Source organism: Dasypus novemcinctus, chromosome 27 (assembly GCF_030445035.2).
Source record: "Dasypus novemcinctus isolate mDasNov1 chromosome 27, mDasNov1.1.hap2, whole genome shotgun sequence".
In the NCBI taxonomy this organism is placed as follows: domain Eukaryota; kingdom Metazoa; phylum Chordata; class Mammalia; order Cingulata; family Dasypodidae; genus Dasypus; species Dasypus novemcinctus.
This window is the reverse complement of record NC_080699.1, coordinates 8059096-8081673: the sequence shown is the minus strand read 5'-3', so window position 1 is coordinate 8081673 and position 22578 is coordinate 8059096. Positions and strand designations below refer to the sequence as shown.

The 22578-nt window shown below is 37.0% G+C and overlaps 1 protein-coding gene across 9 annotated transcripts in view; it reads right to left on the bottom strand.

Annotated features, from left to right (window-relative positions):
• Positions 1–2280: 2280 nt before the first annotated feature.
• YAP1 (Yes1 associated transcriptional regulator) overlaps positions 2281–22578 on the bottom strand; it is a 116155-nt gene continuing 95857 nt past the window's right edge. For 5 of the 9 annotated variants that reach the window (XM_058289201.2, XM_058289200.2, XM_058289205.2 and 2 more), the window contains 3 exons: positions 11187–11317; positions 7388–7500; positions 2281–5911 (listed from right to left, as the gene is read on the bottom strand). In XM_058289201.2, the coding sequence (XP_058145184.1) occupies positions 5673–5911; positions 7388–7500; positions 11187–11317 (483 nt within the window). In that variant the 3' untranslated portion in view covers positions 2281–5672. Of the gene's footprint in view, positions 5912–7387; positions 7501–11186; positions 11318–22033; positions 22082–22578 lie in introns of all 9 variants that reach the window. The other 4 variants (XM_058289196.2, XM_058289203.2, XM_058289198.2 and 1 more) reach the window with 1 other exon arrangement.

Sequence of the window (22578 nt, the reverse complement as noted above, 5' to 3'; positions counted from 1 at the left end):
CAGGTTCTAAGTAAGACTATTATACTTCTCAAATTTCTGGAAGCCTTCTGTTCTCTTTAGAGGCTATCAGTCCCAAATCCAAATGTCTGCATACTTCAGTATTCTGCTAATTCAGATTACATTTTAAACTACAAATTTTACTAAAACAAAACAGCTTTAAAAAATTAAAAGTACAGGCATACCTTAAGAGATATTGTGGGTTTGGTTCCAGGCCACCGTAATAAAGTGAGTCACATGAATTTTCTGGTTCCCCAGTGCATACAAAAATAATGTTTATATTATACTGTAGTCTGTTAAGTGTGCAATAGCATTATATCTAAAAAATGTACATAACTTATTTTAAAATATTTTATTGCTAAAAAATGGTAACCATCATCAAGTCCTTTAGTCAATCATAACCTTTTTGCTGGTAGAGGTAGATGCTGAGGGCTGCTGATTGGTTAGGGTGGTCGTTGCTGAAGACTGGGATGGCTGTGGCAATTTCTTAAAATAAGACAATGCAGTCTGCCATGTCGATGGTCTATTCCTTTCACAAAAGATTTCTCTGTAGCTGTTTGATAGTGTTTTACTGACCGTAGACCTTCTTTCAACATGGAAGTCAATTCTCTAAATCTTGCCACTGCTTTACCTAAATTTATATAATATTCTAAATCCTTTGTTGTCATTTCAATCATGTTTAATACATTCAGTAAATCATGTTGCAAACAGATGTGCTGTCATCCAGGCTTTGTTGTCCCATTAGAGTGTACAGGCAGAGATTTAGCAGAATTTTTAAGGGCCCTAGGGCTTTCAGAATGGTAAACAAACACCGGCTTCAACTTAAAAGTCACCAGCTGCATTAGTTCCTAGCAGTGAATCAGCCCATTCTTTGAAGCCAGGTGTTGCCTTCTCATCTCTAGCTGTGAAGGTCTTGGATGGTATCTTACCATAGAAGGTTGGCTACATCGAAAATGTGTTGTTTAGTGTATTCATTTTCATTAACAATCTTAGCTGGCTCTCCTGGATGACCTGCCACAACTTCTACATCATTACTTGCTGCTTTACCTTGCACTTCTGTGTTTTGGAGATGGCTTATTAACTTGAACCTTATGAACCAACCTCTGCTAGCTTCAAACTCTTCTTCTCCCTCTTTCTCCTCTCAGCCTTTGCAGAATTGAAGAAAGCTAGAGCCTTGCTCTGGGGATTAGGCATTGGCTTAAGGGAATGTTGTGGCTGGTTTGGACTTCTATCCAGCCCACTAAAACTTTCTCCATATCAGAAATAAGGCCGTTTGACTTTCTTATCACTTGTATCTTCCTTGGAGTAGCACTTACAATTTCCTTCAAGAACTTTTCCTTTGCATTCACAACTTGGCTAACTGTTTGGTAGAAGAGGTCTAGCTTTCAGCCTATATCAGCTTTCAACATGCCTTCCTCACTAAGCTTAATCATTACTAATTTTTGAGAGGAATGCAACTCTTCCTTTCACTTGAACACTTAAGAGGCCATAGAATGGTTATTAACTGGTCTAATTTCAATATTTTTGTGTCTCAGGGAAAGGGAGGCTTGAGTAGAGGGAAAGAGATGAGGGAATGGTCAATTAGTGGAGCTTGGTGGAAAGGTCAGAAACACACAATATTTATCGATGCAGTGTGTGACATCCCAAAACACAATAGTGACATCAAAGATCACAGATCAACATAACAGATTAGTAATAATGATAAAGTTTGAAATATTTCAGGTATTACCAAAATGTGACCCAGAGAAATGAAGTAAGCATATGCTCCTGGAAAAATGGCACCAATAGACTTCGTTGAGGCAAGTGTGTCAGAAACCTCAATTTGTAAAAAACACAATATCTGCAAAGTGCAATGAAATGACATACAATAAAATGAGATATGCCCAAATAATTTTTGCAAATATGTGTTATTTTAGAGACCATGAGAGGACTTTGGAAAAAGAAAATCAAGGTTATTTTTAAGAGTGTTGCATTCTTCCCAGATTCCTCTGCTGTTACATGTAGTAAAGTCATTTAAGAACAAAGGTGGCAAAATTTTCCTTACCAGAATGATAGGGATGATCTAAGTGAAGAGAAGAGAACAAGTTCAAAGAGTTACATCCATACTTCAAAAATGCCAAATGTTTTGCTTAAATTAACCTTAAAAAGCAAAACTAATCATCCAACCTACCAGTAACTACTGCAATCACCTTTTATATTCTTTTGTTACTTGTACTTATTCTATTGCAAGACCATTAAGAAGTCAAAGAAAGTTTTATACATCCATTGTTAAACACAACCAAGGAGAGTTTCAGAAAGAATATATTTGAACCACATAAACAAACAAAAAGGTATTACATAAGAAAAAAAATGTAACAATTTATGTAAGTACCTAACATATGAGCATGCTCTTTTACATCTAGAACAAAACAAAAAAAAGTAACATTGGTACTATATATATATATATATTTGACAAGTGTGCATTAAATTCTCTAATATAAAACATTTAAATGTGGAGAATACTTTTTCAAGATAGAGAAAACAACTGTTAATACAGGCACACCCACAATTCATATAAAAACACGCTTGTGAAGATAAAAATTCATCTGAGCACTCACTTTTTTTCAGATGTACAAAAGCTACAAAATTGTTAATAACTGGAAACTGCCTCCCTTTTTGCAGTAGTTGAGTTCCAATACTGATTGGTTTGAATTTTGAATTATACAATTAAGACTGCATCTATTTAATATGAATACTTAAAATTGCAATTTATCTGTAGAAAAATCACTTCCTTATGTTCTTTTCTATAAAGGCTTTATATTTAGAAAATAGTTAATACAACAAACTGTGCTTTGGAAGCTCTGAAACTCCAAATCAATGTGCTCCACCAACCAAAGGTCGATCTAAGAACCCTAACTGAAAAATAACGCAAATATAAAAAGCTGATAAATTTGAAGATTATAAAATTGGTTTATTGTAAAAGCAATTCAAGAATACCCAGTTAAAGTCTTATCCCAATGCTACACAATACAACCAAAGAGCAGTTAGACACTTCTACATTAGGAACAAGGACATAAAACAAGAAAGGCCACATCAAGGCTATGATTCAAACTCAAAGGGAGAAAGGACTCTTGGGGTCTCCTTCAGGTCAGTACAGAGCATATGGTAAGATCAAAGCACTGTGTCAGGTACCACAGTGGTGCTACAAACATTGAGGTATTAACTGGGCAAATTAAGGTTGAGGGAAATGAAGATCTGCATGTTGTTTTGTGGGTATATGTAAGTGATTGACTGAAATTTTAGGAACTGCCTTTAAGGACAGCAAGATGCAAGACTAGTCACTACTGAAGAGAAAGAGGCTTATAAAGTTATCTACCAAGATCCCACTAAGTCTTCACACCCTCCCTACCTTCCCACCTGTCCCTAATCTAAAACTACTCTGCTGATCTATGATGTAAATCTTAATTTGTGACTTACTGGCACACTGTAGGCATTCCATCCAAGTAGCTCTGATCTGCACATTAAAACACCAACTTGCTATACCATCCATATACGCAATTAATGCATTTTAAGTAGAATTTTATTACTGCTGTAGAAATCAATGCATCTACTCAGTGGTCATTTCCCCCAAGACTTAATTCAAAATTAATCTCTCTGCTGTTTTCTTAATAAAAGCCATAGAGTCAATTATTATGGATGACTGACCTATAAATTATATGAAACACAGGGACTGCATTTTCTGAGCACTGTAAGTACTTAATATAAAACTTCTTACTTTCAACTTTTCCACTCCTCTATTCAAAGGGCCAAAAATACTTAGTGTTTTAATTAGGAAAAAAAAAAAAAGTCCATCTTTCCAAGCTGAGGCTTTTCATAGTAGCTTTAGCCAAGAAAGAGATTGGATGTCTGCTATAAACCCTTGAAAATAAGGGCTTATCCTAAAAACACCGAAGGACCCTTAATTACTAGCTAGCTGGTATCACTATAATTCACAACAGACTATTACTTCATAGCTTATACCGAAGAGTTGATTCATGCTCATTTTGTTCCTTTAAAAAACACTCTTTGGAAACCATTATTACTCCTGTAGACACATACTCTAGTTATATCTCTTCCTGTAAAAATAAAAGTATAATCATGATTCTATTTCTTTGCTAAATTCAACTACCAATATACAATCATTAATCTGATCATGTTACCAGCTAACTCATGACCTTACAGTATTCTATACACTGTCCAGGGTCAATACTCAGCATAAAGAAGTAGGAGTAAGTCTTATAAGAAAGAAAAACCTTGTAGGCAATTTTTCAATCTAGCCTTTAATATGTTCATTACAAATGAGAACTAAAGCAGTAGACTTTACTTCCAAGGTAAACCTCCAAAGCTAAATGAAGGTAAACCACTACATAAAGCTTACACTTCTTTCATGCACATGAACCTACTCAGTGGTTTCCCATCAAGACTGAAAATTAGTCCAAGGGAGTAGTAAAGGGAAAATAAAGCCATTTTTTTGTTTGCTCTTTTCAAATTCATCAAATAACATTTATTGCGTGTCCAGAGCTATCAGGTATTCCTCTAGACACTATAACAATAGCCTTTTCTAAAACACTAACCTACCTCAAACATCTGCAGACTGCCCCAACCAAATTTAAACTATCTTTGAAATATAAACTACTAGTCATGTATCCTAAATGCATACATTCAAAGCTACCATTTTAAAATAAATTGAAAAGTAGGGAAACTTAAAAAAAAAAAGATATATTCTGCTATCACACTATCATAAACATTTTAAGTGTGTGTGGGTATATAGAGAGAGCAGATAATCAAGATTTAAATAAGACAGTAAAAAAAAACAACAAAACAAAAAACCCGGAAATGTAGATTTCACCAAAGGAACTATAATAACCATCCCAAGCTAAACTATAAAGAGATTGACTAATATGGTAGTTTGCCTAGGATCCAACAAAACCAACCCCCCAAAACAAAACAAAAAACACAAAACCTATGCTAGAGTATGTGGCGATAATTAATAAATTTTTATGAAAATTGTCTCATGCCTTATAAGCTCCTAAAATAAAACTGAGGTCACTATGTGACTAATGATAGCACTAGGAGGGGAAAAAAACACTGAAAGTAAAACAGTCTTCAGCCTTAGTTTCAACTATCTTTTCAAATTAGCATTAAGCACTTAATAACAGATGCAACATTTTTGGCTTGTCAGACTAGTAAGTCATGTTTTTCCACTGGCCAAAGGCAGCTGAAGAAACAATTGCTTGAACAAACTAAACGCTGTGACATGAAGCATTTGACTTCCAAGTCTGAGTATTTAGTTAAAATGACTGGCAAACATCTAACTGGGCAAAAGGAATGGCATCCATCATCCAAACAGGCTCACTTTCCCCAGCCCCCAAAACGAACAGTAGTTACAATAGCAAAAGAAACAAAAAAAGGTGTTTGTTTGATTCTTTAGAGCCAACTGTGAAAGAGGTCAGCAATATATTAACAGCAGCAATGGACAAAGAAGAGCAAAATAGTGGATGAAAGAATCTTGCTGGACGTTGGTTCATCTTTTTCTGTTTAGCCAGAGGATTGCAACTGACTTATTTGGGAATTTCAGGTATATCTATATCTATATATATATATGTCTTATCTCCTTAGATCCTTCACAGATTTAGAATTCAGTCTACCTGAGGGCTCTATAACCAGGTAAGAAAGCTTTCTTTATCTAGCTTGGTGGCAGCCAAAACAGATTCCATGTCATTAAGGATGTCAGAACTCAAAGCTTCCTGCAGGCTTGGCATCAGCTCCTCTCCTTCTATGTTCATTCCATCTCCTTCCAGTGTTCCAAGATCCACATTTGTCCCAGGAATGGCTTCAAGGTAGTCTGGGAAGCGGTTCTGCTGTGAGGGTAGGGTGCTTTGGTTGATAGTATCACCTAGTTGAACAGAGAGAAATAATGTCCTCTTTGAAAAGCTAACATCAGAGCTGCATGACATGAGCACAGAGAAAGAAAAGCATGCCTGGCTGACCTCGTGGACTGATGCCCAAAGTTTATTTTAAGCAAAAATAACCCACAGATAATGGAATAATGCCAAATTAAGTTTTGCTTCAACATCTGTTCAGATATTCAATGAACAGTTTGACGGCTCATTTGACATGAAGAATATAAAAATCCCTTGAAAAATTATATGCAGCAAGGGGGAAAAGAACACCACAGCATCACTTACCTGATGGTTGTGCAGACCTGCACCACCGGAACAAGATTAAATAGAAAAATGAATGACACAGGCCAGTCTTTCCCTTAAATATAACTTTGGGGCAACACTAAAATAAAATAAAAGGTCTGGATGAACACTCTGTTCCACTCTTGGAGATTCACATTTGTAGTAGCAAAACAAGTCTCCCAGAAATCTGTGAAAAATAAATCTTCCTAGCTTTTCTTCCAGGTTTCCCAAATTTAGCTGCCACAGAAGCTTCTTTACATATGACAACATTGACAGTCTACAGAACTTTCAATGAAACATGCTTTCAGGAAAACCTAATATAAAAGCAATGTAAATGTAAAGATATATAAATATACAGTAAAACTAATATAAAACATTAGGTGTAATGGGGGTTTGGAGAAGAGAGAAATAAGGGATAGAGTAAGGAAAGGTTTTAGGGAGGAGATGGGCTTGAAGTGGCTCCTAAGGATGACTACGACTTAGGCAGAGAAGAGGGGATGCTGTCCCTTCTAGAACGCAGCAAAGCCATGAGCTGGATGAGCTTTGCCAAAATCTTTCAAAAGAGAGGCTGGCCACTAAAAAAGTAGCTGCTAGAGAACTGCTTCATTTTCTGCCAATTCATGAACTCTATTCATAGAGTCGACATGTCCAGGGCAATGGCCACCTAGTAAACCACAGGAGAAACGGCTCCTTAATTCTGCCTGCGAGGCTCCTCCAAGACCCCTGCAACTGTCCTAACAACAGCAATGTAGGTGAGCCCCACCACCTGGCCTCTCCCACCTGATTTCCTGAGCCCCACAATATCTTAGTAGTACCAGAATCCCTTAGAGAAAAGAGGAGGGCAGACACTGAATCACACAGAAGAGTCAATCTCTCTCTATAATTGGTTATACAAACCTAGAATGAGGGAGATTTCTAATAGGGTCATCAACTGCCTTGCCAAAATTAACTCAATATTTTACATGCAAAAATAAATGTCCTCAATTCCAAACAAATTTAAGATATATGTATAAAGACTAAAAATCTTGAGTTAAATTACAAATTACCCTAAAGAAACATCAGGCTCAATGTGAACTGAAGGTTTACAGGATTTTGATTGGTTTTCTTCTGAAAAACCTTGGTTCCAGTGGTTTATCTGACCAAGTGATAATATGGCCAGCTCTGGTTGAAAGTCAGGTTACACCGACCTGTATCCATTTCATCAACACTGTTCAGGAAGTCATCTGGGGTCCGAGGGACACTGTAGCTGCTCATGCTGAGTCCGCTGTCTGTGCTCTCGTCTCGGGAGTGATAGGTGCCACTACAAAGAAGAACAGTAAAGACCAATTCAGGTGAAAAGCACCAGCACTGGCAACACCGCGACCAGAGGAACACGAGCCTCCCTGCAGGGCCCACACGCAGCTCCTGTGCCAAGAAATGAGACAGGCAGGTCAATCCCAATCAAAGCTGGCAGCGCCGAGGGGCCCAGAGCTCTCCGTAGGTTCTGAGCTCGGCTGGTGGCAGGAGGAGTTTTTCCAGCTGACAAAATCATCGGCTCAGGTATTCTCTGTAAAACAATGTGAATCCAAGGGAATCCACAAGCGTCATCTGCTTCAAGGCCTCGGCTCCCCAGCTGGTGGTAGCCTGCCCAGGCAGAGGGGTCAGAACAGAAGCTCCAGGTGGGCGGCAGGCGGGGCAGGCCTGCACTAGACTCCGGTGGAATTCCTGCCTCTTGTGCAGAGAACTTAAGCCAAGGAAAAATCAACCATAATTCCTTTTTGGATGGGGCCAAACAGATGAGTCACTGCTGATAAGAGAAGTACTGCTGTGGCTTAATCCGCTTGATTTTGTTTAGGGGCAAGAGAAAAAAGCAAAACAAAACATAAAAGAACCCAAACACCTCATCATAACAGAAGAAGCATATATTCAAGTTGAAGGAAATATTTTTAAAACTTACAAAGCACAGGGCTTAAGTAAAACAGAAAAACCTGAGCCAAGACAGATTTTTATTTTAGGTTAAATGAAAAGTTTCCCAACTTTACAAAAGGAATGGTAACACCATCAGAACATTTCTTTCATAAATAAAACACTTTCCTGAACTAGCAGCACATAGATACCAGCTGGAGTCAAGCTGACTGGAAAATTTTGGTGTTCCCATAATTCTAGAAAATCTTAACGAAAAGTTCAAAATCAAGGCAAATGTTATTCTTACAGTCTCTAAACATAAATTCAAATTGTGCCCACACCTGGATATTTAAACACCTGTTCAACTTGCAAAAAAACAACAACAACAAAAAAACAAGCTTTAAAAGCAAACTTAACAATTACGCAAGACTGAAAGCTCAGCCCCCAAATTTCTTCCCTCAGTTACTCAATGCATTTGCCTTGTTCCTCCCCCAACTCCTGTCCCCTTTATAATGCAACTGCTGATTTACTCTAATGCTTCTGCCAGATTTCGGTAAGGTTCAAAAGCCTTGCATTAGATCCAAGAAAAATTTGTCTGAGACTATTTGTATACAACAAAGCCATGCCTGACAAGGCTTCAGGATGTGGTTTGCTTCCCTTTTTTTTGGCCTGCCTCGACCTGGGACAAGGCCCTGATCCTAGTCAACCTTCCCACTGCTAAGCAAGAGGCTAGATCAGACACTCAAGAGATCGCTGCAGAAGAGATCAGTTTACAGAGTTGTAGGGGTTCACTCCAAACCACAGGGAAGCACATGGGCATTCCTGAGGACAGAGTTTGTGGGGCCATCTTCCTGACCCAGAGCTACAACCCAAGGTGCTCCGGCTCCTGCAGCCCCCAGTCACTCCTTACCTGCCCACTGCATGATAGCCATTAGGCAGTGAGGACAAAGGGGTGGAAAACCACAACAGAAACCCACAACCAATGCTTTAGAAAGGCTCACACTGAATCATACAGGAGAGAAAACTGAGCATTGTGCTTTCAAGACAACCAAGAGAGAACTTTGAAAAGTGCAAGTGAAAGCCTTCATGGAGCGGGACGTCTGAGCTGGCCATGAAGGATCTCACAGGTAAAAGGGAGGTAACGGGATGTATCACCTAAAGAGTCAAGTTCATGGTTATTCAGGGGAATAACGTGTTTAGAGCTTAAGGAATGTGTATGTATATGGATGGAACAGTAGGCACTGGGGGACCTACTCAGAGTTTTTGAAAAAAAGAATGTCATAATCAGATGCGTGTTTTAGAAACTAGGGTAACGCAGAGAATGGACATATGGCTCTCTACCCTTAGATTATTAACACTGATTACGTCACATGTCCTGATCTAACCAGAAAATAGAATCTCAAACCACAACCCAGTCCTCATTGAAAATGTTAAGAAAGAATACTGGGGAGTGATGTGGCTTAAGTTGCTAAGTGTCTTTTTCCCAGATGCGAGGCCCCAGGTTAGATTCCAGATGCCTTCTAAAAAAAAAAAGCAAACAACACTAAACAAATGGAAAAACAAACTCAGGGGAGCCGATGTGGCTTCCCACATACAACGTCACAGGTTCAACCCCCAGCACCTAAAAAATAAAAAAATAGAAGGAAACTTCACAAATGACTGTCAGAGGCTATGCAGTCTACCCATTTTTCTAAATATTCTAATTTTATTCCTGGACTAATATGGACCTTCAGTAAGATGGGTACTAAAATTTTATTAATCTGAAACTTCCCTTGTGAACAAAACAAGTTTTGTGGTCACAGCCACCAATAAGCCTCAGTCTATGTTCATAACTTCAATTTTGCACAAATACACTCTATTTTTGGTAGAACTTTAAAACTGTGTATGTCAGAAGAATAAATTCAAAACCAACTAGGCCACCAATATTAATTTTAAACTGAGCAAACAATATGAAATTCTATTGTACTAAATATTTCTGGCAGGATAACTTTTTCTTAGAATCATAAAGTCTCCAATTCAGTCAAAAAGTACAGTAGCTTTCCTAAACCTTTAAATATTTTTAAGTTGTTGTTTAAAATTGGTTGGGAGGAAGTGGATGTGGCTCAACCGACTGGGCTCCTGTCTATCATATGGGAGGCCCTGGGTTTGCTTCTGCACCCTGCAGAGAGCTGATGTAGCAAGATGACGCAACAAAAGGAGACAAGCAGACACAGAAGAACGTGCAGCGAATGGACACAGAGAGCAGACAGCAAGAAAGCAAGCAATGGGGAGGGGGGATAAATAGATATTAAAAAAAAAAAAAAAAAATTGGTTAGAAAACAACCAAAAGCACAGACCAGAAAAAATTTGTTCCATATTTTTAAGAGTTGAAACTCCATAGATAATTTATAACCTAAAAGAATGAATCAGTTTTAATCAAATCTTAACTTTAGATGGCTTTCTAGGCAAAGAACATGATCTAGTTCAGGTTGTACGATTTATATAGTGCTATATATAAAAATAATTTTTTTGCAATCTGCCTGAAACCCAAGATTTTAGGTAACTCACTAAAAAGCATCCTTAAGCTATGGTATTTTCAAACACTACAATTAATCTTAATGTATTTTTGGAAAGAGACACCACCTTATATTTTATCCCCTTGAACTATATATCTCTTAAGAACACAAGGCTTTATGGTGCTGCTGTAGTAAAATCTCTCAACTGAGCACATACATAGGAAATTCCTTCCAAAGATCTTTACAGTGCAGCCGTTAAGTAAGTTTTGCATGCAGTTAATTTGTTTGCTTTTACTTAAAGGCATTCACATGCTCCTTCATGATGCTGTAATTTTACATCACTGTTAGTCAACAGGATAGGAATAAGCAAACACACTGTGACTTTGAATAAGTACCCTTCTACAAGTCTGAACACCTCACTTCCTCTCACAGGAGAAGGCTTTTAATCCTCAGCTTTTATCATACTTGCCATTTAAGGAGAGATTTATTTACAGCTATGGTTTTAGGCCCACACAGATGTTCAAACCAGCCTATTACAAGTACTAAACAGAATGATCTTAAAGCTTTGATTGTTTTCAGATATTAGCCACCAGTGACGCTCACCAACCTGTTAAGAAAGGGATCTGAGCTATTGGTCGTCATTGTTCTCAGTTCCTGAGTCATTCCTGGAGAAGATACTGGATTTTGAGTCCCTCCATCCTGCTCCAGTGTTGGTAACTGGCTACGGAGAGCTAATTCCTATAAAAAAGAAACATGAACAAAGACAATCAGTCTACTGAATAACAAATTTACTGTTAAATTTAAAGAAATAAAATGCCATTAGAGTACCCATATACATATAAAGTTAGGGTATTAACATCTACTTTAATGTTAAAACATTTTCTACTCAGAAAGACCAAGTTCTTCTCTCCATTTTAAGTGACTGACAATTACACTACATAATCTTAAAGTTTATCTAGTAATCTTAATTTTAAAAACCAATATACTTTACTAGTTTCATATTGTCATTTTCTATATCTGGCAGACATTCCCAAATCCTCCTTTGGGTAGGATGGCATAAGTAGACTTTAAAAAGACTTCTTCTTAAAGTCTATTTTTACTCACCAACCCTCAGATGGTTTTGTGTGTTTGGCACCAGCAATAAAACAAAGCAGGAAGAACACCATCTGACGATTTATATAAGACACCGCTCTCCCCTCCCCCTCCTTCCTTGGCATTGCTTTACACTTGCTAGCAAGTGTCTTGCCACTTTGACTCATGTTCTTCTATCTTTTTTTTTTTAATTAGAGAAGTTGTAGGTTTACAGAACTATCATGCATAAAATACAGGGTTTCCATATACCACCCTACTATTAGGTTCTATCTTAGAACATGCTTCCTCCTCTAGCAGGGAAATAGGGAAACAAACAAAAAAGATGACAGAAGAAAAACGCCAACCCAAAGTCTCTTCAGCATAACGCGAACAATTAAAGATGTAGTAAAACTTCTTCAGGACACGCACTTTCTCAACTGGATTATACCTGGAAGCCTGCATAAGGGCTGTGGACTGCTGTCTTGGTGTTTCTAGACGGCCTGCTGCTCTCCGACCGGCTCCTAAGCACCCCAGGCCTCTGCCTGTATTCGCCCGGGCGACTCGAGGCCAGTTCATCCCACTGCGGCTAGTCCCTGGCACCTTCATACCACTCTGCTCCTTCTTTCCTTTTTCTTCCTTTCACTGTTCCCTGACTTCCCAAGAAATTCCATGGTGCCTCTCTAGCACTTGTAAACTTCGCCTGTGCTTCAGCATCACCCTCCACTTCTTGGGTTTGACTTGTAACCTGGCTTTTCCTTACACAAGACAGTGCCTACCCTGCAGCCAAGGCAACTTGGCTCCACTCTCACCACTGGATCCAGAGGCAGTGGAAATAGTCTCCTAGCTCTGTGCTGCCTCCAGACTACAATTTTTTTCCTTGTACAAAAACTTTATTGAAGTTTATGCCCTTCTGGATACACCAACCTTCAAACTTAACTAGAGGACATGACAGTTTTCAGGGGAGCCTCTGAACTTGTATGGGCAAAAAAATCACACTTTTATTTTCACTAATCTAAACTGAAATTTAGCATTTTCTTCAATTATGAATATAGGAAACATATAGAGTAGTACGTGCTGCAACTGACTTTTCATCAATAGAGATAAATATTTTCCTATCACATCATAGTTACTGCAAATACCACGAAATATTTATGCTCATTACTAGTTCAATGTTGCAGTAACTATAAGACATGTTGCTAGAACTTCCTAATATGTTAATAAAGAACATGTTACTATTCTTAATACTTTGAAAACTATTTCAACAAAATTCCTTTTCCTTATAATCCTACATAACTTTATTCTATACATTTAAAAGAAAATATACTGAAAAAGGTACACCAGCTCAGCAGACTGCCAAAGGAATACATACCCCTCCCCATCCAAAGGTTATTACTTCTTGTACTGAATACGCTGAGCTCTTACAGCTACTTCATCTTAGTATGGGAGAACTGGAGTCAGAGCCTCTTGCCACCCCAAGTCTTCCCCACAAGGCGCCTCTCAGCATGCCTCATCGTCTGGGCGGACGCTTCCCTGACTCTGAGAGCTTCCTGACCCTCTGCACTCCAGTGTCTTCACCTCTACCTGCCTCAATCACCGCTCCCACAACTGCCAAGACCGTGTGTGAACCCAAACCATCTCTGAAATCTTAAGTCATGTTTGGGACAAGGATCATGGTGTTTCAGTTCATACCAACTGGAACTGTCAACACCTACACACAAATCCCATGAACTGATCCTTGAAGTTCCTGGATCTCCTTTAAAGTGCAATGATACTGACCACTTCACTATTGCACTTCAATCGTTAACTCCTTAGGTCATCCTAGACCTAGCTATCTAGAAATTTCTTCTCCAGAAATCCTACATTTATCTCACTTTCTGACCTTCTACTCAGTTCCTGCATGAGCTTATTCCCAACTCTACTAGCCTCCAACCTCAGACTCCAGCCCCTTCTCTCTCCTTACACTCCCTATCTCTTGACTCCCTCCTGGTTCCTTATTTTTTTTATATCCTGCCTTACCAGCTTGAACTCATGGCTGATCATCTGAAATACATATGGACACCTTTCGGATTCCTCATGCAGACATAATTTTATCTCAATCCAACAAACCTCAACCCTGAATCAATGACAGTTTCATTGATATACTGAGACTGCTGAGAAATGCTAGAGAAATATCACACAATTATCCAGGCTGTTATTACAAATGAAAGGTCTTTTCCCTTGACTAGGCCAAGGGTTGGCTCCTCCTGCCAACCCTTCCCCCTGTTTCCCCCCAAACAAAACAATCAAAAGTAACTTCGTTTACTTCCAGTCTCACAAAATAAGTCTGTTTTCTCTTCTCCTGTTAAAGGCCTACCCATTCTCCCAGCGGACCCTGGAACACCGATCCATTAGTTTTCTCCATCTCTGACCCCTCAATCTCATCTTGTCACTTCTTACTTTAAGACAATGATAAGAGCAGCCCCTGCCACCTGTAGCGTGGGTACTCTCTTGGTACTGTCTTTCCATATGCCATTCTTGCCTACAACATTGTTCCCTTTGTCTTTCAAGATCCAGTGGAGGCACCCCTTCTCTAGGTAACTCTGTGTGGCGACCCCATCTCTGTCTTGAGATTGGATTAATTGACATATAGATGTTATGTCTCTAACACCTTAAGCATATGTAACACGATCATAGCACTTACCACATAATACTGTATTTATTTATTTCCTCTGTGTTCCTTAAGGGCAGAGTGAATGAATGGCCTGTTATGGACTTTAAAACAATAACTTCTAATACTCTGAAGAATCTGTGTTGCTCTTAAAATATGAGGATGTATTTAGCAATAAACTTTAAGATGAATAAAATTATAGGCTCAGTACAAGGCTACTGTATAAGGTTCTGTGATGAAGCTGCACATCTTTCAAATTATGGAAGCATTTGAGAATATCTTGAAAAGATTCCCATTTGCTTTTTATTAAAGGCATGTTCATATTTCTGTTTACCTGTTTATGAAGCCTCTCTAGCACAAAGCAAATATATGGCACTACACAGTAAATCAGTATATAACAATTTTCATATTGTTTTTATAACTTTACATTTTAGCCTTCTTGATAAGTTCCCATTTTTCATGATTATGAAGTTAAAGCTAATAATCAAGTGCTGTCTTTTCATATCTTGCTACTTTGAATTTTGATACTTTGCTTGTTAAAAGCTGCCAAATTTTTTTTTTTTTGCTTCCTTTAGCAACTGATTTTTTACTGTCATCAGACACTGCAGAACCAACTATGAAATTTATAAAAAGAAAAAGTAACTTAAGAGATGTGAACAAGAAAGCAGATAATTCCAGGTTGCCTAAGGATATCCAACCCCCTGAAAAAGGCTATAGAAAAACATTTTTCATCAATCCTGCATTTGAGCCACGGGCCAAGAATAACCTAAGGATTCAACTAACTGAACTTGTAAGGATTCAAGGAGCAAAATGTCGCTATATTTACTGGTGGGGATGGGGGTGGGGGGTGTTAACATTAGCAATCAAGGAAGGCTTTGGCATGAAAACATACAATAAAATGTGATAAGGCAATGACACAAATGCTGAATATACAGGCTGTAAGGCTGAACTGCATCCTGGCACCAGAATTAGAAAAAGTAGGGTGGAGAAGAGGGTGCCACCAGGTAAGCAGCTGGAGGGTATAGATCCAATGCAAACCAAATTACAGATCATACTCAAGGAATGAATATTCAGCTCACTTTTAAAACTTCTAATTACAGCAAATGAAATAGGGTTAACTAGACACCCTAAGAAATTCTGTAACAGCTTCACTAAAGTCTAACTGATGTACAATAAATTACACATATTTACAACCTGGTGAAACTATCTGCTCCAATAAGATAATCTACTCCAAAGTTTCTTCCTGCTTCTTAACTCTTGCACTCCCCACCCGTGAACAACTAATATCTGCTTTTTTTGTCACTATAGTTTGCATTTTCTAGAATTTTATATAAATGGTATCATACAACATGCATCCTTTACCGCTTAACATGATTATTTTGAGATTCATTCATGTTGCATCAATAGTTCATTTCCTTATATTGCTGATTAGTATTCTACTGTAAGGATGTATTACAATTTATCTATTTACCTACTATAGGCATTTGTGTTGACTTCTAAATTTTTGGCTTTGTGCAGACATATGCTTTCATGTCTCTTGAATGAGAATTCTCCAACAATTTATGCCTTTCTCCTTAATTTTTCTAAATGATGTATCCAGAATGCATTGATTTTATATAGGGCTAAATTATCCTAGAATGTCTTTTTCACTCTATAGGAAATGAAATTGCTATTTAAAGGATAGGAGGAAATATAAAAAGGGCCAACAGCTTAGGGCTTGGCGCCGAGTCCATAAAGTCCACTCTCAAGTAGTAGGCAAATTCACATTTTCCTTTAAGAACCTCCTTGCAAAGTTCTTCCAGGCCAAGCTGGGACCATCATTTTTACTTATAGTGCAGATAGCTCTGACTTGAAATAAGTCCCTGGTTAGTTAAGATTTATAAGCTCAATGGGAAAAGCCACCACATTTTTGTATTATTACAGAAGACAATGAGCTAAAAATATTTGCTTCATTTAGAAAAAGTCAAATACTCTGAAAGAACTCTTTGACCTTTGAAAGACAAAATAGAAGCCTGATTCAGTTTTGGCTGAATTTCCTATAACTTGCTTACTTCCCCATTTGTGAAAGTCTGTCAAACTATTTATTCTAACTACCTTTGGGAAAAGAGAAGCTTAACATGGTTGTATTTTTAGCTTAGTATTCTAATTTTAGGTTTTACATTCAGGATAAAATAATCCAAAAACTCCTTGGAGATAGACTTAATTTTTAAAATGAAATGTTTCAACTGAAATGAGTGTTCTTAAAGCCAATCCAATTATGTCCAAAGGCTTATTCTTCGAACAGTTACGCAATTAAAAAATGTTCCTATTCATCCTAAAAATTTTGATAAAGTAATTGCAGTAGAATAAGCATATTCTACATAGAGCATATAGACATGCTCACTTTCTTTTAAACACAATGCAATGGAAAAAGACTATACAAAATACATTTTTTAAATTTAAAGCATTCAAAGTAAGTAACTTCACTTCATACTTCTCCATATTAAAATAGTACTTTTTTCCCTAAGGTTGCCAGCAGTACAGCTCTGAAACAAATTTTTAATATTTTACTTCCAAAATTCCTTGTTTCTTGTAGTATGGTCACTGTTTCACATTTATAATTCTTGGCTAACTAACAGTAGAAACCCAAGATTTAACTGTTCCTCCCTGGAACCAGGCCAGTTTATGGGAGTGACTCTTTTTTATTAACTCTGATTTCGTATTCACTTGCCTTCAAAATCTTACTAAATAAAACATGGACTAGATATACCCCTAAATTTCCATTTCATTTCTAAAATCTGCTTTCTTAAAATCATTTGTGTGTGTTTACGTGGGAAGTACAAGCCGCTGTTTTTAAACTCAACTAAATTCCAAAGTCATAGGTTAAGAAAGAAGCCTGTTTTCCAACATAAATACATACAGTTATTTCCTTTCCCCCATTTTTGCTAACTTCTTTAAAATACCAAGAAAAATTTTTCCATCGTCCTTATTGAATCCTGTGAAACAAATTATGCTCACAGTAGATGACTATATTAGCATAAGAATTAATGACTTAGGGAGGGGCCTACCAAGTGAACAATGATTACTTTTTTAAAGACATTCTGCCTTTAGGAAATACTGAGCTATGTAAGAGTGTCCCACTTTGAAGTAATATATGGCACACAACCAAAGGTATTTTTTTGTAATCAATTTGTTCAAGGAAGGTTAGCTTAGGGAACTGGAAACCCAAATTTAGAAATGGAGAAAAACTCTAAAAATATACATCTTAAAAAGTTTGTCTCAGTGGTAGCAGTTTATGTCAACATAACTCTAAGAATAGAAAATAATGCCATTTCATTGAATTGTTCAAGATGGGCCTTGACTTATTCCATTTCCAGCAGTTTTAAACAGTCACAATAGATTTCATTATCTCTGAGTTCATGAAAACATTTAGTTAATGCTTAGAATGTTTGTTTTTTAATTTTTGTGCCATTTATCAAAGTGTCTTCAACTTCAAACCAACTTTTCACCAAAAAAAAGTATACAAACGGATTTAATAGTTTTGAGAACTACACAATAATCCTAAACTCTAAAAAAGTGCCATCTAAAAGAGAATTGCTGTTTGATGTTTTCTGCACTATCTTGAAATTCTACTTTTTTTTCCACAGATCTTTGGAATGGAGGTTTTGTAATGTGCATTGCATAACTATGGTCTCAACTGAAGTATTAAGTTTATTATGACATCGTTCAAAATTAAGTTATTTTAATTAATTAAACAAGTGAGATAACCTATAAAAGGAGTCAGCTCGACTTGAGGCTAAATCTTCCCCCTTTATACAAAGTTTTCCATATCCCAATTTAAAAATATCAAATATTCACTGAAAAACATCCAAATAAATCTATGGTTCATTTAATATTAGGATTACATGCTAACATGAAAGACAGTTTGGAGAAGAAAACAAGCCAAATTCTCCTTGCCATTTCTAAAATCAGGAGAAAAAAGGTTGTTGGTGGTTACTGTAAATGTTTTCACATAGCTCTTTACAGTGTATTATTATGTTCTATTTGACCAAAACTATGGAAATCTGACCCTCGGCAGCAGGGTCTAGTGGTGTAGTATGAGAGCCTCTATGATATCAAAGCTGTGCTTCATTGCTCATTCAACCAGTGGCTGGTCCTGACTGCAAAATACTTGTAGCTCTAATTTCCATGAATTTATTCAGAAATAAAAATAATCCCATGCCCTTTGGCTTTCCAACTTTGAGTTTTACTGGCTGCTGAATTAGAACTTATATACAGCAGTCTTATTTCTAGTTTCTGAGTAGTTTTGAGGACTCTGATAAGGATCCTTGAGAAAAAGTTTTAAGGTAGGCCTTATACTGGAAATGGAGAATTCAAGTGGTAGGAGGGAAGGGAGAGAAGGAGGCATTCACCATGGGGAGTGGACTGTAAGCAGAGTCAAGACAAAGTATGGGCTCAGCTGATGGGAGAGTAGCTGCTTCCCCTGAGTCAGTGTGAGAAAAAGCTACTCAGGTTGCAGAGTTTAGCTCTGATTCTCATAGGTTATTAGGGAACCACAGATATTGAGGAACACCCTGCGAGGACACTCTCTTTCCTCAAAGCATTAGTCTCAAAGGCCGTGGAAGCAGAAGCTGGAATGCATTCCTAATCCACTCTCTCAGAAGATCTTTCCAATTTACAGAAGAATACTGATGTGTAAGAAAGAGAAATGACTAGAAAACTGCACATTAGACGCTCAATCTCACAGAGATAATATTAGTTTTAAAAAGTTTCTGAGACTAGATACTGCTTTTGAAGCATAAAAATACTGAATAATCAAAATGAAAATAAAAATTTTAAGCTCTAAAAGGAAATTTTTTTCAAAATTCCACAAACTTTTACAAATTGAAGTGTTAACTATATATATAACTAAGAAGATAAATTAATGCCTTTAGAGTTTTCTTATTTTTCAGAAATTTTGCATTTGAATATCATTACAGTAGGTCTCTTAGGAGTTTCCATTAAGATCACCCATATTAACATTATTTTCCAAGATCATAGAAACCAACAAGACAAGACATTCCAAAGCACTTAAAGACAGCTTTAGAACCTAATAATTTATAAACATGTTGAGGTTTCATACCTTCCCATATCCCACAGCATATGAGGTATATAATTATAAAATGACTGATTTTACTTTGCTTGTTAACTCAGCTGCAATGATTTCTACTAGAAAAGCAGGAGTCTTTTCCTTTTTCTCCATTATGCATTGTACATTCTGTTCTTTGAGAAAGTCCTTTCTGACTCAACCTTGACCTTTCTGGTAAACAACATTTTAAAGCCATCTTCACCTAATGTATGATTCTTCTTTGTGAAATCTTTCCTGACATCTACTTAAGGTCATCTAGAAAGTATCTAGTTCGAGAAACACACATAAAAATGCATGCTAGATACAAACACTGCCAGATTCCATGTACCTGAGCTATGCCAAATTTAACTCTATACTGTAATGCCATATATTTATTTACATTTTCACAATTGGGCCACGTAAATACACTGACAACTAAAACTCACATAACGAATTAGTATTTTAGTTTTTGGCTTGCACACGGGGATTTAAAAAAAAACACCAACACAGGAAGTTAATAACTAACGGTACAGGGTTTAATGTCTGGACTGATGTGGAAGTCCTGGGAAGGGAGGGTATGAGGCTAGCCAATCCACTGAATTATGGCTTTTATTACCACTGGGAGTGACTGAAGTGTGAACATTTATTTGTACATGTTTCCACAATTAAAAAAAAAAAAGTAACCAAAGAGACAATGATAATTAAATGCACTATGTATGATCTTTGTCTGGATCTAATAATGGCATAGAAAAGGCTTTTCAAAAGGATATAATTTGGACATATGAAAAAAATGGAATACAGACTGTAAGCTTTATATCAATGTTAAATTCCTTGGACTTGATAACTGTACTTTAGGTGATTAAATAAGTGAATATCTTTGCCTTTGAGGAAATATACATGGAAGTATTGTGTGTTCAAGGAACATGATGTATACAACCTATTCTCAAATGTTTAGAAAATAGATAAACCGACAGATGGAATGATAGAACGATAATGGCACATGTTAATATTGGTGGATGTGGATATCTGAGGAGAGGCGAGTACTGAAGTTCTTTGTATGTGTTTTGTATTATTTTTGCACTTCAGTTTGAAGTGTTCTAAAAATAAAAAACTTAAGGAAAAAGAAACAACAAATCCACCATCTCAGGTTTCTTGCTCTGGCCTAAGCAAATCCAAGCAATCAACTCTCCAATTTTAAGACGTTAGAAGTTTTATTATTTATAAGCCACAACTTTTTTTACATTTTACTCTTTTAAAATAAAAGTTTCTAAGAATTCCTGATAATAATTTTAATAACAGTAACTCTTTACACTTCTACTCAAGTATGAGACAAAGACCTAGAAGCATTTAATTCATCTACCAGATTTTAGGTAAGATCTCAATAGGAAAAAACCAACATCCACTTTTGGCAGGAAGCTTTTGAATGCAAAGCTCCTTTGAATTAATTTCTCCTATATTATTTTCCACTTCAGTCATCATAAATAAAAATCTTCTTTCAGAAACACTTCAGAAAATAGACAAAGAAAAATGTTTCTACAGATCCAATGCTATGTTGCTCTTAAGAGTCAACTGTGATCTGAATATGCCTCATGAGAATGTCTGTGATCGTTAGTGAAGAGGACTCCCTCACTTTGTATTTTTATTAAATGAGGCATTACGAGATAAAGAACAGTATTTCCTTTCACCAAGTTAGCTGGTCTCTATGAGGACTATATCTGACTTTATCACAACAGTGCTCCAATGACGAATTAACAGGATCCCAAATGAGTGGAATTACATCCACTCTCACTTCTACAGTTGATTCCAACACAACACACTTCTTTTGCCCAGTGCAGAGCAACAAAAAAATGTAATGTTTCATGTTTCAGGGTTCTTCTTCGTTGTATGGAGAAGTACAACTATCTTCTAGTTCCTAATTCCTTCAAATCTTGTGGGCCCTAAACACACAGATTTAGCTGCAGGAATGAGATTCTTCCCAAGGTATGTGCCTATGCTAGAAAGAAAAATCGCCATAATCTATCCATCTAAATAAAATACCTTCACAACCATTGTTCCTGGGGAAGGGGGAGGGGAGGATGGGATTCATTAGGGGGAAGTGTTGATAAAAGCCAACAGAGAGACCTGAAACACTACCAGGCAGATCCTTCTCTTTCTATTATTCTGATATTCTTTCCTTTGGAGTGGTCACTAAAATTTTTCCTTTCCTTCTAGGATCACTATGGCTGTTAAGATCTCTTAAATGAGCCTACTGAAGTAAATAATCTTTGCCTTTTTTGTTATTACTAAGTGCTACTTTTGTTATTACTCAAATTATTATAAATCATTAAAAATACTATTTTAAACTCTCCAAATAAAAATCAGGCATACCTTGAGGCTGACAGGTGTACAACTGAGACATAATACATATCAAATATGGAATTAAAAAGCTCTCTGCTGACTCCAATCAAGTGCTAGAAGCTCTCTGGGAGTGAGGGAGCAGATAGTATAGAGTTTCTGGGAATGGCAACATTAACTTAAATATCTTGGTAGAAAAATGGCTCAGTTATACTCTGGACTAATCTTCAGTTGAGGACAGGCACCTGGAGCACAAGTTTCTCTCTTCCCTAATTTAGTATTTTTTTCAATGCTAGAACATCAGACAAGAGCCTACCTGACATTTTGGAGAATTTGCTGTGCTGGGATTGATATTCCGCATTGCCTAAGAGTAAAAAATAAGACGGATAAAAATTACTTTAAACCACATGGTTTAGCTGTGCAGGCTGACTTACAAATTGCATCCAGTCATATTGCCGTAGCTCAGAATTCCCAAGCTAGCCCAAGAAGCAGGAGACTGAGGAAGACAGGAGCCAACGAAGTCACCACAAAAAGCTGACACCTCAGAAGCATTGAGAAAAGGACAGCAAAACTTCAGGTGTCAGAACTGAAATTTGATTTGATATTGGTCAGGTACATTCTTTGCTTCTGAGTAGTAGATGAAGCAGGAAAAATACACTTGATGTTTCAGTGATGAGAGAAAATGTCAATGGAAGTTCATAGGAAGCCAAAAGACTTAAGATACCCTGAATTTATACTGATTGCTAAATAACAACAAATATCCTACTGACTATTAGTAGGAGAACAGAGCAGGTCCATCACTTCAACATAAGAAAAAGCACAAACAGTAGGTGATAAAGAAGAACACAGTAAGACATTACC